This window comes from Euleptes europaea, chromosome 15 (genome assembly GCF_029931775.1).
Source record: "Euleptes europaea isolate rEulEur1 chromosome 15, rEulEur1.hap1, whole genome shotgun sequence".
Taxonomy (NCBI): Eukaryota; Metazoa; Chordata; class Lepidosauria; order Squamata; family Sphaerodactylidae; genus Euleptes; species Euleptes europaea.
In genome coordinates, this window is record NC_079326.1 from 33249456 (window position 1) to 33264043 (window position 14588).

Consider the following 14588-nt stretch of genomic DNA (forward strand, 5'->3'; position numbering starts at 1 on the left):
CGTGTACCCCCAGCATCATCTCCGCCTGCCAGCGCAGCAGATGAAATATTGATTCCTCAAAGAGCCTGTAAACAGCCGAGCAGGTCGGCCAAGGCGCTTCGCCTTATGATTATTTCAGAGGTGGAAGGGGAAGGAAGGAGACTTTGGCTGAAGAGGGAGAAAGAGGCCGTCCCCCAAGCAGGGCAGTGGTGATGGGGGTGGGGTGGGGGTGGAGAGACGGCCAGCAAAGTCTGCCTCCTGGTTTGGGGGGGGGGAGATTGCGCCGGCTTAAACGTTGCATGGGGGTGCTTATTGTTGAGTTTTGGAAATTCTGATGGGAACAATGTGCATCTAGGGAGCGGCAAAACCAAGGCAAACCCCCCCCCCTGCATAAATGCCCCCGGTCTTCAGCACCAGGGACAGCGCACTGCGGGAAGCAACGCGGAGAGCCCAACACACCCCGGAGGGAATTCGCTTCCACCACTTGGTGAGCCGCATCCGCAGCCCGCTCACCTGTCAGGAGCTGGTGGAGCCGGAGAGAGGGGAGGGGGGCCTCCTGAGAGGGGAGCCCAGAGGGAACAGGCCCATCGGAGGAGGGGGGAGGGTTGGGGGCGGGCAGGGAGGGATCCTGACCCCCCCACACACACACACTTCTTGATTTCCTCCTTGCAAAGAAGAAGGCGAGAGGAAAGAGCCAGAGATGCTCTCTTAGATCTCAGCTTCCTTCCTCCCTCTCCGGAGGTCACCCTGTCGTGAACACGTCTGGAAAGTCTTTCTCTCTCCCAATAATAATATCAGTATGATCACGAACAGTGGCAGAATATAATCAATAATAATGATGATGATGATGATGATGATGATGATGATGATGATAATGATAATGATAACGATAATGATGATAATATTTTTAAGGACCCACCAATGCTCCTTCCCTCCGCCTGGCTCATCGCGACCGGGAGCCAGGTGATTATCCTAATTAATGTCGATCTAATTAAATTACCGTCAGCGCCGAGCCAATGGCAGGCGCCGTCTCATGCGCTCGGCAGGCAGGGAGATCAAAAGTGGAGGCTTGGCTGATCGCTGCGCGGTGTCAATTGGCCAATCTCTTCTCTTAGGGAGAACCGGGCGGCGGGGCTGGGGGGGGGGGCGGCGGAGAGAGAGAGAAGGGGAACCGCGGCTGCAGTTCGAGACCAGCCTCGGGCGGGAGAAAGAGCGCGGCCGGTCCGAGGGGGGGGGGAAGTGTCCCGGGATGAGGCGCGTCGGGCCGTCCGGGGGCCCCTGAGGAGCCCCGAAAGAGAGGGCCGGGCCGGGAGCCCCCTCGGGCCGGAGCGATGCAGCTGGAGCCCTGCCTGTCGCCCCCGTCGATGATGCTCTCCAAGAAATTCCTCCACGCCGGCGGCGGCGGCGGCGGCGCCTTCCCTCCCGCGGCGGGCGGCCCCGAGCTGGCCCTGCACGAGCATCACCACCACCACCACCACCACCACCCCGCCGCCGCCGCCCTCCTCGCGTCGACGGCTGACAACCTGGAGAGGAGTTCACCTCTGAAAAAACTCGCCAGGGGGGGGATGACGAATCAGGCCGAGGCGGACGGTTTCCCTGACTCCAAAGACCCGCCAGGGGACGCCCAGCCGCAGCCACACCAGCACCAGCCGCCGCAGCAGCAGCGCGCCAAACTCTCGCCCGTCGTCTTGGACGGCGGCGGCGGCCACCAGCAGCTCCGGCCCGCCTTCGATGGAGCGGCCGCCGCGGCCGCAGCAGCAGCAGCAGCAGCGGATCGCTACCTGCTCTCGCCGGCGGCCGCCTCTTCGTCCTCCTCCTCGTCCTCCTCTTCCTCGTCCTCCTCGTCGTCCGCCTCGTCGGCTGCCCTCCAGCCGCCGGCCGTCGCCGCCCCGCCGCCGCCGGCCAGCATGTTCCCCTACCCGGGCCAGCACAACCCGGCGGCCGCCTTCTCCATCGCCAGCCCCGGGCGCTACATGGCCCACCACCCGGTGCTGGCCAACGGAGCCTACAACAGCCTGCTCTCCAACTCGGCCCCCCAGGGCTACCCGGCCGCCGGCTACCCCTACCCGCAGCAGTACGGCCACTCGTACCAGGGCGCGCCCTTCTACCAGTTCCCCTCCGCCCAAGCCGGCCTGGTGCCGGGCAAGGCGCAGGTCTACCTATGCAACCGGCCGCTCTGGCTGAAGTTCCACCGGCACCAGACCGAGATGATCATTACCAAGCAAGGCAGGTAAGCCGGCAGCCCCGACGGCGGACCGACGGAGCCTCGCCGCCCACCGGGACCCCGCAGGACTTCGTTGCGGCTGGCAGAAACCAAGAACCCGCCGAAGAGTTTTTTCTTCCCCCAAAAAGCAAAAAAAGCGAAGCGCTTTTTGTAAATTTTTATTTCATTGCATTTTTTTATTCGTTTCATTTTTTTTTGGGGGGGGTCTACCTCCTTGGGTAGATCCGCTCTTTTTTAAACGCTGCATTTTTCTCACCTTAGGACTTTTTTTTCTTCTCCCCACTTTGGGAATTTATATCTATTCACAGATGCTAAATATTGGGGCGCCTTTTGAATGTCTTTCTAGGCGTTTCGCTGCGCGCAACGGAGGGCCGTTTCGCAGCGCCGTTAGGCGCCGCTCCCCGGCAAGCGGGGAGCTTCATTCCGGCGGGGCTTTCGCAGGCGAGCCCCGGCTCTCTCGGAGGCATAGCCTGGAGCCCCGCATCCCCAAACCCCAGGAGCAGGACCTGCCCCGAAATCACTGGGACTCGCTTCCGAGGAAACGCCTTTCGACTCCAGGATCGCCTGCCGGAGAAAGGGAGGTGGACGATCCGAGCCCCGCCGCCCGATTCCTCGGAAGCAAGCCCCACTGATCCAGGCAGGCACGGCGGGAGCCGGCTTTGCTCGCGAGGAGGCTGGCGCCGGGTAGCCTTCCCCGTCGACGCGCGGAGCCGGTTTTTCTTCCGAGAAGGGGAGCCGAGAGGCGCCTTTGGATTAGACTTCGGGGGCATCTCCCGGCGTCCGTCTCTGCGCGCATCCTGAGATCAGCCGCGCAAACCGGGGACAGGGAGGGGAGGATTCGGACTGGCTCGGAAGAAACTTTCCAGCGGGGACTGGAGAGTTTCCTTTTGTCATTTTTGTCATATACATCTGTGATGTCCTTCCTTTTTACTCATGGGAGGTTTTGCCTGGGATCCGCTCTCTAGACGCGCGTTTTCCCCATCCGATTTCTCAATACTCTGCATGGGAGTTTGTGTTTGGCCATTTATGCACGAGAGGTTTCGCCTTGGATTTGCTGCACTCTAGATGCACATTTTTCCCCATCCAAATTCTCAAAACTCAACAATAAGCCCCCTTGCAGAGTTCTGAGAATTCGGGGGGGGGGGATGTGCTTATAGAGAGCGGCAAACCCGAGGCAAAAACTCCCAGGCAAAAATGGCCAACAACGAGAAACCGACCCACTTCCTCCTTCCAACAGGCGGATGTTCCCTTTCCTGAGTTTTAACATCTCTGGCCTGGACCCCACGGCTCATTACAACATCTTCGTGGACGTCATCCTGGCCGACCCCAACCACTGGCGCTTCCAGGGAGGAAAGTGGGTGCCCTGCGGCAAGGCAGACACCAACGTGCAAGGCAAGTCCGCTCCCCATTAACACCTTCTGGGCGCGCACAGGCACTCCCGCGCCCTCGGCGGAGCTGAGAAGGCTTGATTAAAGCCGGGATGGACGGCCGCGGCCCCAGGTCGGCCCGAGTGGGCTCCACAAAGGGCTGGGAGGGCTGGCGAGGAGGGGTGTCCTTTCCCCCCAGAAAACGGTGTGTGTGTGTGTGGGGGGTTATTCCTTTTTTAATTATCTTTTGCTATGCTTAAGGGGTCCCCCGGGGATTTCACCGAGGCGAGCTTTGAACATTTACGCCTGGGAGGTTTTGCCTTGGGTTGTGCCGCTCTCTAGATGCACCTTTCCCCCCGCCCCCATCCGAATCCTCAAAACTCAGCATGGGGGGCTTATTGTGGAGCATCTAGCGAGGCAAAACCTCCCAGGCATAAACGGCCTTTCCGCTTGCCTCCCGCGCCTCTCTGTAGGGAACCGCGTCTACATGCACCCGGACTCGCCCAACACCGGCGCCCACTGGATGCGGCAGGAGATCTCCTTCGGCAAGCTGAAGCTGACCAACAATAAGGGCGCCTCCAACAACAACGGGCAGGTCAGTGGCAAGCGGCGAAGCCCGGCCGGGACCCCTAGTCCAAAGCCCCCCCCCCTCAATCAGACCGTTCCCGGGGTGGCTTCGGGCCTTGCGGGGCTCTCTTAGGGCGAAAACGCACGGGAGGTTTTGCCTTGGTTTTGCCGCTCTCTAGATGCACATTTCCCCCATCTGAATTCTCAAAACTCTGCATGGGGGCTTACTGTTGAGTTCGGAGAATTTGGCTGGGGGAAATGTGCATTTAGAGAGCAGCAAAACCTCCCATGAGTTTTCACCCTTATGTTTTTTTTTTAAATTAAAACTAGAATCCTGATAACGCAAGGACGAGGGTGAATTCCGTTCCCCCCCCCTTTTTGTGACAGAGCGCAGCGGAGGCTTCTGTTGGAAAAAGACCCCCGGAATCCCCCCTTTTGACATTTCCTTTAAAAACCGCGGCGGGCTTGGGAGGAACAAAGAGGGGATTTGCGGGGCCGCGGCTCTCTCTCCCTCCGGAGGCGGGGAGGGCGGCGTGACTCTGGTCCGGCCAGGCCCTGCATCGCCCCACCCTGATTTTATGTCTCTTCCCCCCCTCTCCCCGCACCTCCGGCCCCTTCCCTCTCCTCCGCCCGGCAGATGGTGGTCTTGCAGTCCCTGCACAAATACCAGCCCCGCCTGCACGTGGTGGAGGTGAACGAGGACGGCACTGAAGACACCAGCCAGCCCGGCCGGGTGCAGACCTTTACCTTCCCGGAGACGCAGTTCATCGCCGTCACCGCCTACCAGAACACCGATGTAAAAAAGGCTCGGCTTTCCTTCGATTTCCCCCTTCCCGGGTTGTCTTTCTCTTCCAGGGTCGCTTGGGGGACGGGGGACAGAGGAATCCGAATCCCGGGGGACCAAGGGGGAGGGCGGATGAGTCGGTCTGAGCCCCAATGTCGGACTTATTTAAAAACAGCACCTTGGAGGTCTCTCCCTGCCCCTCTCCCTGGTTTTGGTCCTTCCCTGAGGTTGGGAGCATCTTGAGAGAGTCCCAGGAGGTGGCCGCGGTCCCTGAGGACGCCAGGCGGCAAAGACTTCCTTTTCAGTCTGCCGAATGTATTCCCCCCACCCCCAATACACACATGCACTCGGCAGCTCCCTCTGCCTTTGTCTGAGTGGCCTGATCCGCTTTGGCCGTGTTTTATTCTAGAAGAGTTGAATATTCCCTTTCTTCCTTTACGCACTCCTGGCTCGCGTTCCCAGGCGCCAGCATTTATTGGAGGAAAGGCAGATTGCTTCGAGAATGGTGCTCGAATTGATTCCGAATACATTCTGGGCAAGAGGGCAATAAATATTTACAATATTATTATTATTATTTTTTTAAAACACACACACACACACACATTATGGACTGTGGTTATTTTGTGGCCTAAAAAGGAGGATGCCTGTTTTCCCCCTTCCCAACCTCTCTGCTGTGACCGCCGGTGTCTCAAAGACTGAGCATCCCTGCCTCTGAATTCGGCTTGGATGCCAGTTTGTCTGTCTGTCTCTCTTTTGGTCTGAACGCAAATACGTCCTCCGCCTGCATTTCGAAGAACTGGCTGCTGGCCGTGTCGGCCACGTGACTAGGCGTTACTCGCCCCTTGCGGCCCTGATCCTCTGCGTGTTCAGTCGGGGTGGCTTTAGTCCCGAAGGAAAGCGCGTAGGATCTGGGCCTTGCAGTGCGGCCTCGATGGGCCGTTCGCACTGCTAGGCACGCAAAAAAAGAATCTGGCAGTGCTGGTACCCAGAATGATATTTTAAGTTTCTTGTGTCCATAATTAGTGGGGAGGGAGACGTGTCCCCCCCCCTTTACAATCAGTACTTCTTTCAAGCATACGGCAAAAGAGAACTAATTCCAAAACGAAATGACAGAATGCTGCTTTTTAATTGACATTTGTCTTTTTGGAACTGGCTTTTTCTGGGGGGCAGATCTTTTGACTTTTTTTTTCTTTTGCTTTCCTCTTGGCCCAGATCACGCAGCTGAAGATCGACCACAATCCCTTCGCAAAAGGCTTTCGAGACAACTACGACACGTAAGTGAGGCGGCCCCGAGTCGGGTCTCTTGTTCCGCGGCGGCATTTAGAGGTGGTCGCTCGGGATGGTTTGCGGACCGCCTTGGGAAAAAATGTTTACCGGAGCCTGCCTCCGCGATCGACTCTCCTCTCTTGGGAGGAACCGGTCCTGTGCGATCCTAGTAGGGGATGGGAAGAGGCTGGCTGGCTATTTTACTCAGGAGAGCTGGGGCAAAGTGGCACCCACGCTGGTTGGCCCTGGGGCGGCGGCAGGTGCGCCTGGCACCCCTTGTGCTTACCCGGCGGCCGGCTTTCGCTCTGGGCAGACGCTCGATTCCCTTCGGTTTCCTTGTGCAAAAGGCGCCAGTATTAATTGCAGAAGGAAAGGGGTGATCGCCAATGTTGAGGGGAGGAGGTCAATATTGATTTGTTTGACTGATTTGATCACATCGGCATCTGGCCTCTCCTTCAAGGGCCTCACCCTCTTCCAAAAACTTTGGGAAGAGATAGCAATCAGTCAACAAGCTGGGTGAACTTCGTGGCCCAGATGAACCCGATCTAACCCAGTCTGCTTTTGATTCCATAAAGGGTGGCTTATGGGTGGGCGGACATCTCGTGTTTTCCTTTGATGTTTCTTGGGGCAATTTGTCCTCTCAGTAGTTTACCCTAGACCCTAGCGGGTTTTTTTAGGATTGGACCTATAGAGGGTTGCATGCCCAGCTTGTACGATCTGGAAACCCTGAGGTTAATAATTTTCATAAATGCGGTGACGGTGTTGAAATCCGGTTGATGGAATCAGAGCCAGAATTCAATCGAATCAGGCCATCAATTGTTCTCTGGGGCCCCTTCCCCACCAAACGCTGTCAAAAACCAGGCGTCACAAACTCGTCGGGACAAGGAACAAGCCCGTGCTTCTGTAGGGCCAACCTCGACAGCCTCAGAGCCGCGCAGGTTTTCTGAGTTATGCCAAATCCTGAGAATTTCAGAGCTTGCGGGAAGAAAGGCTAGCTTTTTAAAGGACCCTCGACGTGACCGTGTACGTCTATTCCTAGACTTCCAATCTGTCTAAAATGGTCAACTCTGCTTTAGACTTTCCCCGGTACACTAAGCGGTCGTTGACTTCCCCAGAGGTTGGGTTTCGCTGCAGGCGTTTAACAGCTAACTCGGTCTAAGAGGGAAACGGCCTCTAACTCTTGGGACTTCCCCTTCTCCCTTCGAGAATAAACCCCCCGAGAAGCCCCTTGAAGAGACCCCACGCGCAGAGGCCATGGGCCGGGGGGCGGCGGCGATGGGAAGCGTCGCCTTCGTAAGGGGGAAGGGTAGCTGTCCATGGTGCTGAACCGCAGGCCAACCCGGCAGGCAACCCGGCGATATGATGCGCCCAGCAGTAAGCGACGGGACGAACTCCCAAATAAATGGGAATAGGACTGCAGCCGGACTATAGGCGTTCTTTTGTCGGTCCTGAGGCTTTGAAAGGGTGGGGGTCCAAGTCAGAGGCGACTCCGTGTCTCTGGTCTTCTGGAAGGAAAGCATGGACCTTTATGCATGGGAGGCTTTGCCTTGGATTTATTGCTCTCTAGACGCACATTTTCCACATCCAAATTCTCAAAACTCTGCATGGGGGCTTATTTTTGAGTTCTGAGAATTTGGATGGGGAAAATGGGCATCTAGAGAGCAGCAGATCCAAGGCAAAACCTCCCATGCATAATTGGTCCATGTCGCCCTGCTAGGGTCTTTCTAGAACCGGCTCCGCTGAGGAAGGACAGAGGGGATTTTGCTAAAATGCAGACTGTAGCCCTGGCCTCAAGCGTTTAACTTCGCGCTGGAGTCCTTCTTCAGCGAAGCCAGCGGAGACATCGCTTTAGAACCAAACTTTAGGCCTGAAGCCGCAAACTGTTCAAGGAGGGGACACGATTTAAGTTTGCGGATCTAGTCCAGAGTAAGCAAGGCAATTAAAGCGCCTTAAATCTAGCGCCTTAAATTTGTGGCATATGCCGGATAATTGAGGGGAGGGAGCACCGCAGAAGGTTAATTAAAGCACAAATCTGGCCTGGAATCCATAAACTTGCATATATAATAAACCCGATGGCGCTGATCAGCTGCTGAAGGCTTTGCCCCTATCGGCTGGGGTTGAGTATTATAGGCCTGCTTTTAGAAGCGCATCATTACCGTCAACGCGGCTTAGTTACGTTTTTACACAACGGGGCCAAACCCTCTCCACTTCTTATTGAGGCTATCCTGCGTGTGTAACATGCCTTCAAGTCGCAGCCGACTTATGGCGACCCCATAGGGTTTTCAACACCAGGGAGGTTAGAGGTGGTTTGCCATTGCCTGCCCCTGCTTAGCAACCCAAGTCTTCCTTGGTTGTCTCCCATTCAAATACTAACCGGGCCGACCCTTCCGAGATCCGACCAGATCGGGCTAGTCTGGGCCATCAAGGTCAGGGCTATTGAGGCAAGACTATTGAGAAAGGGCTATTGAGACAGGGCTATTGAGATTTCTGTAAATGAATGTGCAATGTAAACGGAAGAACAAACTCCTCCCTCCCCTGCAAAGGACGCCCGAAGAAACCATGGCTTTTTCATAGATCCGTGCCAAAGCCGCACATTACCGCCATGGCATTGCCAACACCAAAACATAACCAAGCGGCAAAAATCGGCAGGCGGGAGTCCAACCCTCGCTCGCTTCCAGCTGGAAAGCCCTGGGCGAGCAAGTGGCGCACGCCCCGCATCCTAACCTGGCTCGCCACTGCGAGTCGCCAGTCGAGGGCAGGTAGCTCGCCGGGATTGATCAATCCAGACAAAAAGGGTGCCATCAGGTGTCTGCCCCTTAAAATGCCCTCCGCGGGCCCTTGGCGATCGGCGCGCTTTCAATTTGACTGCCGCTTGGCTGCGCTTCTCGCCCCGCCGCTAGCGTTCGTTACGCCGCCTATTCAGAGCGTTCCGCAGATGGCGTCCGCCTGCTGTTCGTCACAAATGGCCCCCGAGGACCTGTTGAGTGTATTTAGGCCTCGGTCAATTTGCCACACTGGCAGGCTTATTCTTGGAGGACGGGCGGGGGGCCTTGTTTAAAATTAAATACCAACGCCGTCCTAATCTTTACGCACTGCTAGAGGGGTGTTTTATTTAATGGAAAAGACATGCAGTCTTTTATCAACCAGTCTTGATATATTTTCGTGCCTTTTTAGTATATATGGGGTGAGTGGGGAGTGTATGTACTTTAGTGAGCCTGTAGTAATCCAATGTTTCCTTGTCTGGGTTAGTTATCAAGCAGATGAGGACTCAGTGGATTGGATCCTGGGCTCCAAGCCAGGCAGCGATCCTCTTCCTCTCTGGATCTCCAGGTGCGCTGCCTTGTCTGAAGCTCTAGGGCTTCTCTAAGGGTTCGGTTGGTTTGAAGGGACTGGCCTGTTTCTTGTGGGAGGTTCGAGGTCACTTTCATGGTGCTGCTGGGTCGTAAGAGCATAAGTAAGGCCCTGCTGGATCCGACCAAGGCCCACCAAGTCCAGCAGTCTGTTCACACAGCGGCCAACCAGGTGCCTCTAGGAAGCCCACAAACAAGACAACTGCAGCAGCACCAGCCTGCCTGTGTTCCACAGGACCTAATATAAATAGGCATGCTCCTCTGATCCTGGAGAGAATAGGTGCGCATCATGACTCAGGTTTTTATGGCTCTGCCTAGTCTCCTAGAACTCCCAGGCAGAGTCAGAAAATCCAGATTCTTCTATATGTTCTGATTTCCCCCCCACAGAATAAAACGCCTAGATTTCAAAACCCCTCTCTACTGGGCACCTCTCTCCGAACAATAAATCAGGCTCTAGACTTTAGAACTGTTCACACTCCGGTTTTCTGAACAGGACTGGCAATAATGGGTTTAAGTTAGGGGCGGAAAGGTAACGGCTGGACATTTTTTTTAAACAGTAAGGTTTGTTCGACAGTGGAATCAGCTACCTAGGGCGGTGGTGGGCTCCCCCTCACTGGCAGACTTTAAACAGAGGCTGGACAAGCACTTGTCAGGGATGCTCCAGGCTGATCCTGCATTAAGCAGGGGGTAAGACTAAATGGCCTGTACGACCTGTTCCAGCTCTATGATTCCAGGGACTTTAGAACTGTTGACTTTTTCTGGGCACCCTGGGCTTTGGACAAGGAGACACGCAGCTGCTTTCTGAGAAGTGGTGTTGCGGATCAGACACACACCCACACCCACTCCCCATTCATTCTAATCCCTGAACATCCAGAATACCTAACGCGGATTCTGGCTAAAGCGATGGGCAGCCAGGCTCCCTTTCGAAGTTGCCACCCATGGCGCCGTTGCTCTATTGTGGTTCCCGCGGTTATGGCTACGGCCTGAACGGGCAGGGGTTAAAGAGCTGCAGGGTTTTCTAACTAGGGCCTGGCTCGACTGTTTTCTTCTGCTGGCCTCCTTCCTTGATTCCCGGGGAATCGCCCAGCGGAAGACTCCAGTGTTAGTTAGGGAGAGAAAGAGAAACTGGAAATCGGACTGGAGTTCTTTATGCTCTTTCTCTTTTTGACCTTTTGGGACAAATGCATGTATTTATTGTACCTTTTATGTTTGTTTTTTTAAACATCGCCTCTAGAACCAAGCCGGTTGAAATGGCAGGATATAAAAATTCATCAATAAACGATCCCGATTTGCTTAGGACTTTAGACCGATGGCCGAGAGTTTATCAGGCCATTACAAGGAATGGCGAAAACAGCCCGGCCACCCCTTCCCCAGTTTCCCACAGCCCTTTTCTCCGGATTGCACCGGCATAATTATTTATTGGAACTTTGGTGTCATGTCAAAATTTTGCCAGTGGTCATTTTTACAGCCCAGCTTTCCGTTCCTCCAAGCAATAGGTCTGAACGCATTTCATTTCTTTTCATGTCGTGTCTGTAGAAGTGGCTAGGTTCTAAAACTAGAAGGGGCTGGGTTCGAGTCCAGCTGGCACCTTTGTCTGGCAGGTCTTCTGTTCAGCAGGCAGAACCTCAAGAGGTGAACCTCAGGATTGCTGGGTTTGAATTTCTGCAAAGCCACAGAATATGAAAACCCCTCGGGACTCTGATCCCCCCAAAAACAATAAAATAAAATCCGGCAAGGTCAGTCTTGCCTGGACAATTTTGGCGTAGCCTACCCGAGCCGGTGCTAGTGCGCTTGCGATAACCAAGCAGTGAGAAAAGTGGAGCCCTCCATACATCCGCAGAGGCATTCTTGATGATCTGGCTAAGCCTGCTGGCATCAGAAAGAGGTTCCAGGGCTTGCTATCAGCTCCTGCGCGTATCTGCCCTGAACGCATTGGGATTTCTTTTGAGCAGGGAGAGTTAGGATAAGAGATTTTACGATTCCGGGAATCTGAAATAAACCCCATCTGAGTCCCACGGCATTTTCTCCCTAGAAATGTGATTCGGATTCAGAACTTGCAGCCCGGCCTTGTGCATATTTATTCGGGAACCAACCCCCCATTGGGTTCCGTGCGCTGAGTTTTATGGGACTGAGCAACTCGGAGAGAACCCTCATTCGGTTTTATGGGATGTTTAACCCCCTCTAGGTGAGATTAGGCGCCCAACATTGCCGCTTATTCCTGCGCACAGTTACTGGGAGGGGAGCCCCATGGAGTTCGGCGGACTTTAACCCCCCCCCCCAAGACAGGAGAGCAGGCTTGCAATCTGACAGCCCGGCCTTGTGCCTATGGCATGGGGGGGGGGGGTCCAGTGGCGTGGCGTTCCGCGGGCCGGACTCTTCCGGCAAACTCTGGCGCAGGGCTGGGGGGCGGCCCGGCTCTGCGCCTTCTCACGCCTCCCCCTCTCTCCCTTTGCCTCCTCCCCCCCCCCGCAGGATCTACACGGGCTGCGACATGGACCGCCTGACCCCCTCGCCCAGCGACTCGCCGCGCTCGCAGATCGTGCCGGGGGCCCGCTACGCCATGGCGGCGGCCGGCTCCTTCCTGCAGGACCAGTTCGTCAGCAACTACGCCAAGTCGCGGGGCTTCCACCACCCCCACCACCACCCCCACCACCCGGGGGCCGGCGGCGGGCCGGGGGTGGGGCCGGGCGGGCCGGGGGGCCCGGAGCGGGGGGCGGCGCACCCCAACGGCCTCCTGTCCCCGCAGCAAGCCGAAGAGCCCGGCGCGCCGTCCCCCCAGCGCTGGTTCGTGGCGCCGGCCAACAACCGGCTGGACTTCGCCGCCGCCGCCTCGGCCTACGACCCTGCCGGCGATCTGGCGGGCAACGCGGCCACCCTGCTCTCTTACGCGGCAGCCGGCGTCAAGGCGCTCCCCCTGCAGGCGGCCGGCTGCACCGCGCGCCCGCTGGGCTACTACCCGGACCCGTCGGGCTGGGGCGCCCGCAGCCCGCCGCAATACTGCGCCAAGGCCCTCTCCTGCTGGCCCAACGGCGGCGGGGGCAGCGGGCGGGCCGGGGGCCACCCCTACCTGCCCGTCGGGGCGGGGGGCGGCGGCGGCGAGGAGCCCGACGGCCTGGCCGCCCCCGAGCGCTCCCCCCTGGTGGCCCCCCCGCCGCCCCCGCCCCCCGCCGGCCCCCCGCCCCCCGAGGACTCCAAGCCGCCCAAGGACCTGTCCGACTCCAGCTGGATCGAGACCCCCTCGTCCATCAAGTCCATCGACTCCACCGACTCTGGGATTTACGAGCAGGCCAAGCGCCGGCGGCTCTCCCCGGCCGGCACCCCGGCGTCCGAGAGCTCGTCGCCGCTCAAGAGCGAGCCCCCCCTGGCCCCCCGGGACTGCGACAAGACCTGCGCCAAGGACATCGGCTACTACGGCTTCTACGCCCACAGCTAGAGATGCTGCCCTCCGCGGGGGGTGGGGGGAGAGGGGAGGGGAGGGGAGGTCCCCCCCCTGCCCCGCATCGCCCCCGTCCCCCCTCGCTTGGCCTTGCGCACCGGCTCGACACTTCTCGGGCTCTTTCCGCCCTCCCGCACCCCGCCAGGCGCACGCCCCAGCCCCCTTCTCCCCCCCCCCCATGAAACCGCCTCCCTGGTAAACCAGCGGGACTCTGGTCTCCGCGCCAGGTGGATTTAACTGCTCCCGCCAGGGATGGCCGATAGGACACCCATTCCCCACCCCCACCCCCCAAACCCTGGGGAAATGTCTCTGGCCAACGCGGCTGGAATTGGCAATGCCTTGCTGGCACCCCCAGAGTGAACGCCCCATTTATGCATGGGAGGTTTTGCCGCTCTCTAGATGCACATTTCCCCCATCTGAATTCTCAAAATTCTGCCTGGGGGCTTATTGTTGAGTTTTGAGAATTCGGATGGGGAAAATGTGCATCTAGAGAGCGGCAAATCCAAGGCAAAGCCTCCCATGCACAAATGGCCCTAGAGAATCCCGGCTCCCTTAATCCGGATTGGAAAGAAGCCGGAGTCCGATGGCACATCAACGACTAACCAAATGTTTATTCCAGAATACACCTTTTCCCCCGGTCTAGAGCCTACTTCCTCAGGTGCCACGAGGCCCAGAAACTTGAGGCTGGAATAAAATCCTGTCAGTCTTTGAAGTGCCGAAAGACTCTTGTTTAAGTTTTTGGGGTTTTTTGCTGTAAAAAAGTAACCATGGAGAGTCAGTCCAGTCTAGACCCATAGATTGCAACTTCGCATAGGATTGCATAGATACTAAACACCTAGGGCACTTTCACGCATCCTGAATAATGCACTTTCAATCCACTTTCAATGTGTTTTAATGATCGGTTGCAAGTGGATTTTGTCATTTCACACAGTAAAATCCAGCTGCAAAGTGGATTGAAAGTGCACTATTCGGCATGTATGAAAGAGCCGGCTCTGTTCGCCCGGATTGGTTTTTCTTGACATCTCTGAGCCTGTTTTTGAGAGAGCTCACAGTCCCAGGGCGGCTACAGGGGCGGGTTTCGGGGCACCCCCCCAACATTTCCAGTAGATTTTTTTTGGGGGGAGGAGACGCATTCTAATTCGCTTTAAGGCAGCATTGGCCACGCACTTCCATGGGGTAAGCCCCCCCCCCCGCGGAATTCAGTGAGACTTATTTGGGAGTTAGCATGCTTGCTGGGCAATCCAAAACAGAGTGAGAAAGACTTTCGTGGATTCCTAAGGACCGAAGGCTGTTTCGGATCCAGTCGGTAGGCTGGCGCTGGTTTGGCAATGGAATCCAGCACAAGGTGGAAGTGACCGTCCACAGCGGATTCCCCTGCGAAACCTCCCCCACCCCCTTCCAGTCACCTTCATGGAGGCTGCAGTAGTGCCAGCATCTTGGCTATATTGAGGTGTGGCTCAGTGGTAGTGCATCTGCTTGGCATACAGAAGGTCCCAGGTTCCATCCCCGGCGTCTCCAGTTTAAGGGACCAGGCAAGCAGGTGATGTGAAAGACCTCTGCCTGAGACCCTGGAGAGCCGCTGCCGGTCTGAGTAGACAATATTGACTTTGATGGA

The 14588-nt window shown here is 56.8% G+C and overlaps 1 protein-coding gene across 2 annotated transcripts; it reads left to right on the top strand.

The window, feature by feature from the left end:
• Positions 1 to 1310: 1310 nt before the first annotated feature.
• Positions 1311 to 12970, top strand: TBR1 (T-box brain transcription factor 1). Of its 2 annotated transcripts, none has more exons than XM_056861454.1 (7): positions 1311 to 1822; positions 1886 to 2209; positions 3441 to 3595; positions 4044 to 4165; positions 4775 to 4933; positions 6134 to 6195; positions 12010 to 12970. In XM_056861454.1, exons 1-7 carry the CDS (start codon positions 1311 to 1313, stop codon positions 12968 to 12970), a joined length of 2295 nt encoding a protein of 764 aa, XP_056717432.1. The 2 variants fall into 2 exon arrangements, with proteins under 2 accessions (XP_056717432.1, XP_056717433.1); XM_056861455.1 differs by lacking the exon at positions 1311 to 1822 and adding an exon at positions 9437 to 9517 and having other exon boundaries at positions 1887 to 2209.
• Positions 12971 to 14588: the final 1618 nt, after the last annotated feature.

Excerpts from the sequence above, each read along its gene's own strand:
- TBR1 (XM_056861454.1), top strand. The coding sequence starts at position 1,311 with ATGCAGCTGGAGCCCTGCCTGTCGCCCCCGTCGATGATGCTCTCCAAG. Across the intron at positions 4,166-4,774 it reads CCTCCAACAACAACGGGCAG|ATGGTGGTCTTGCAGTCCCT; the intron begins GTCAGTGGCAAG and ends TCCGCCCGGCAG. Across the intron at positions 6,196-12,009 it reads TTTCGAGACAACTACGACAC|GATCTACACGGGCTGCGACA; the intron begins GTAAGTGAGGCG and ends CCCCCCCCGCAG.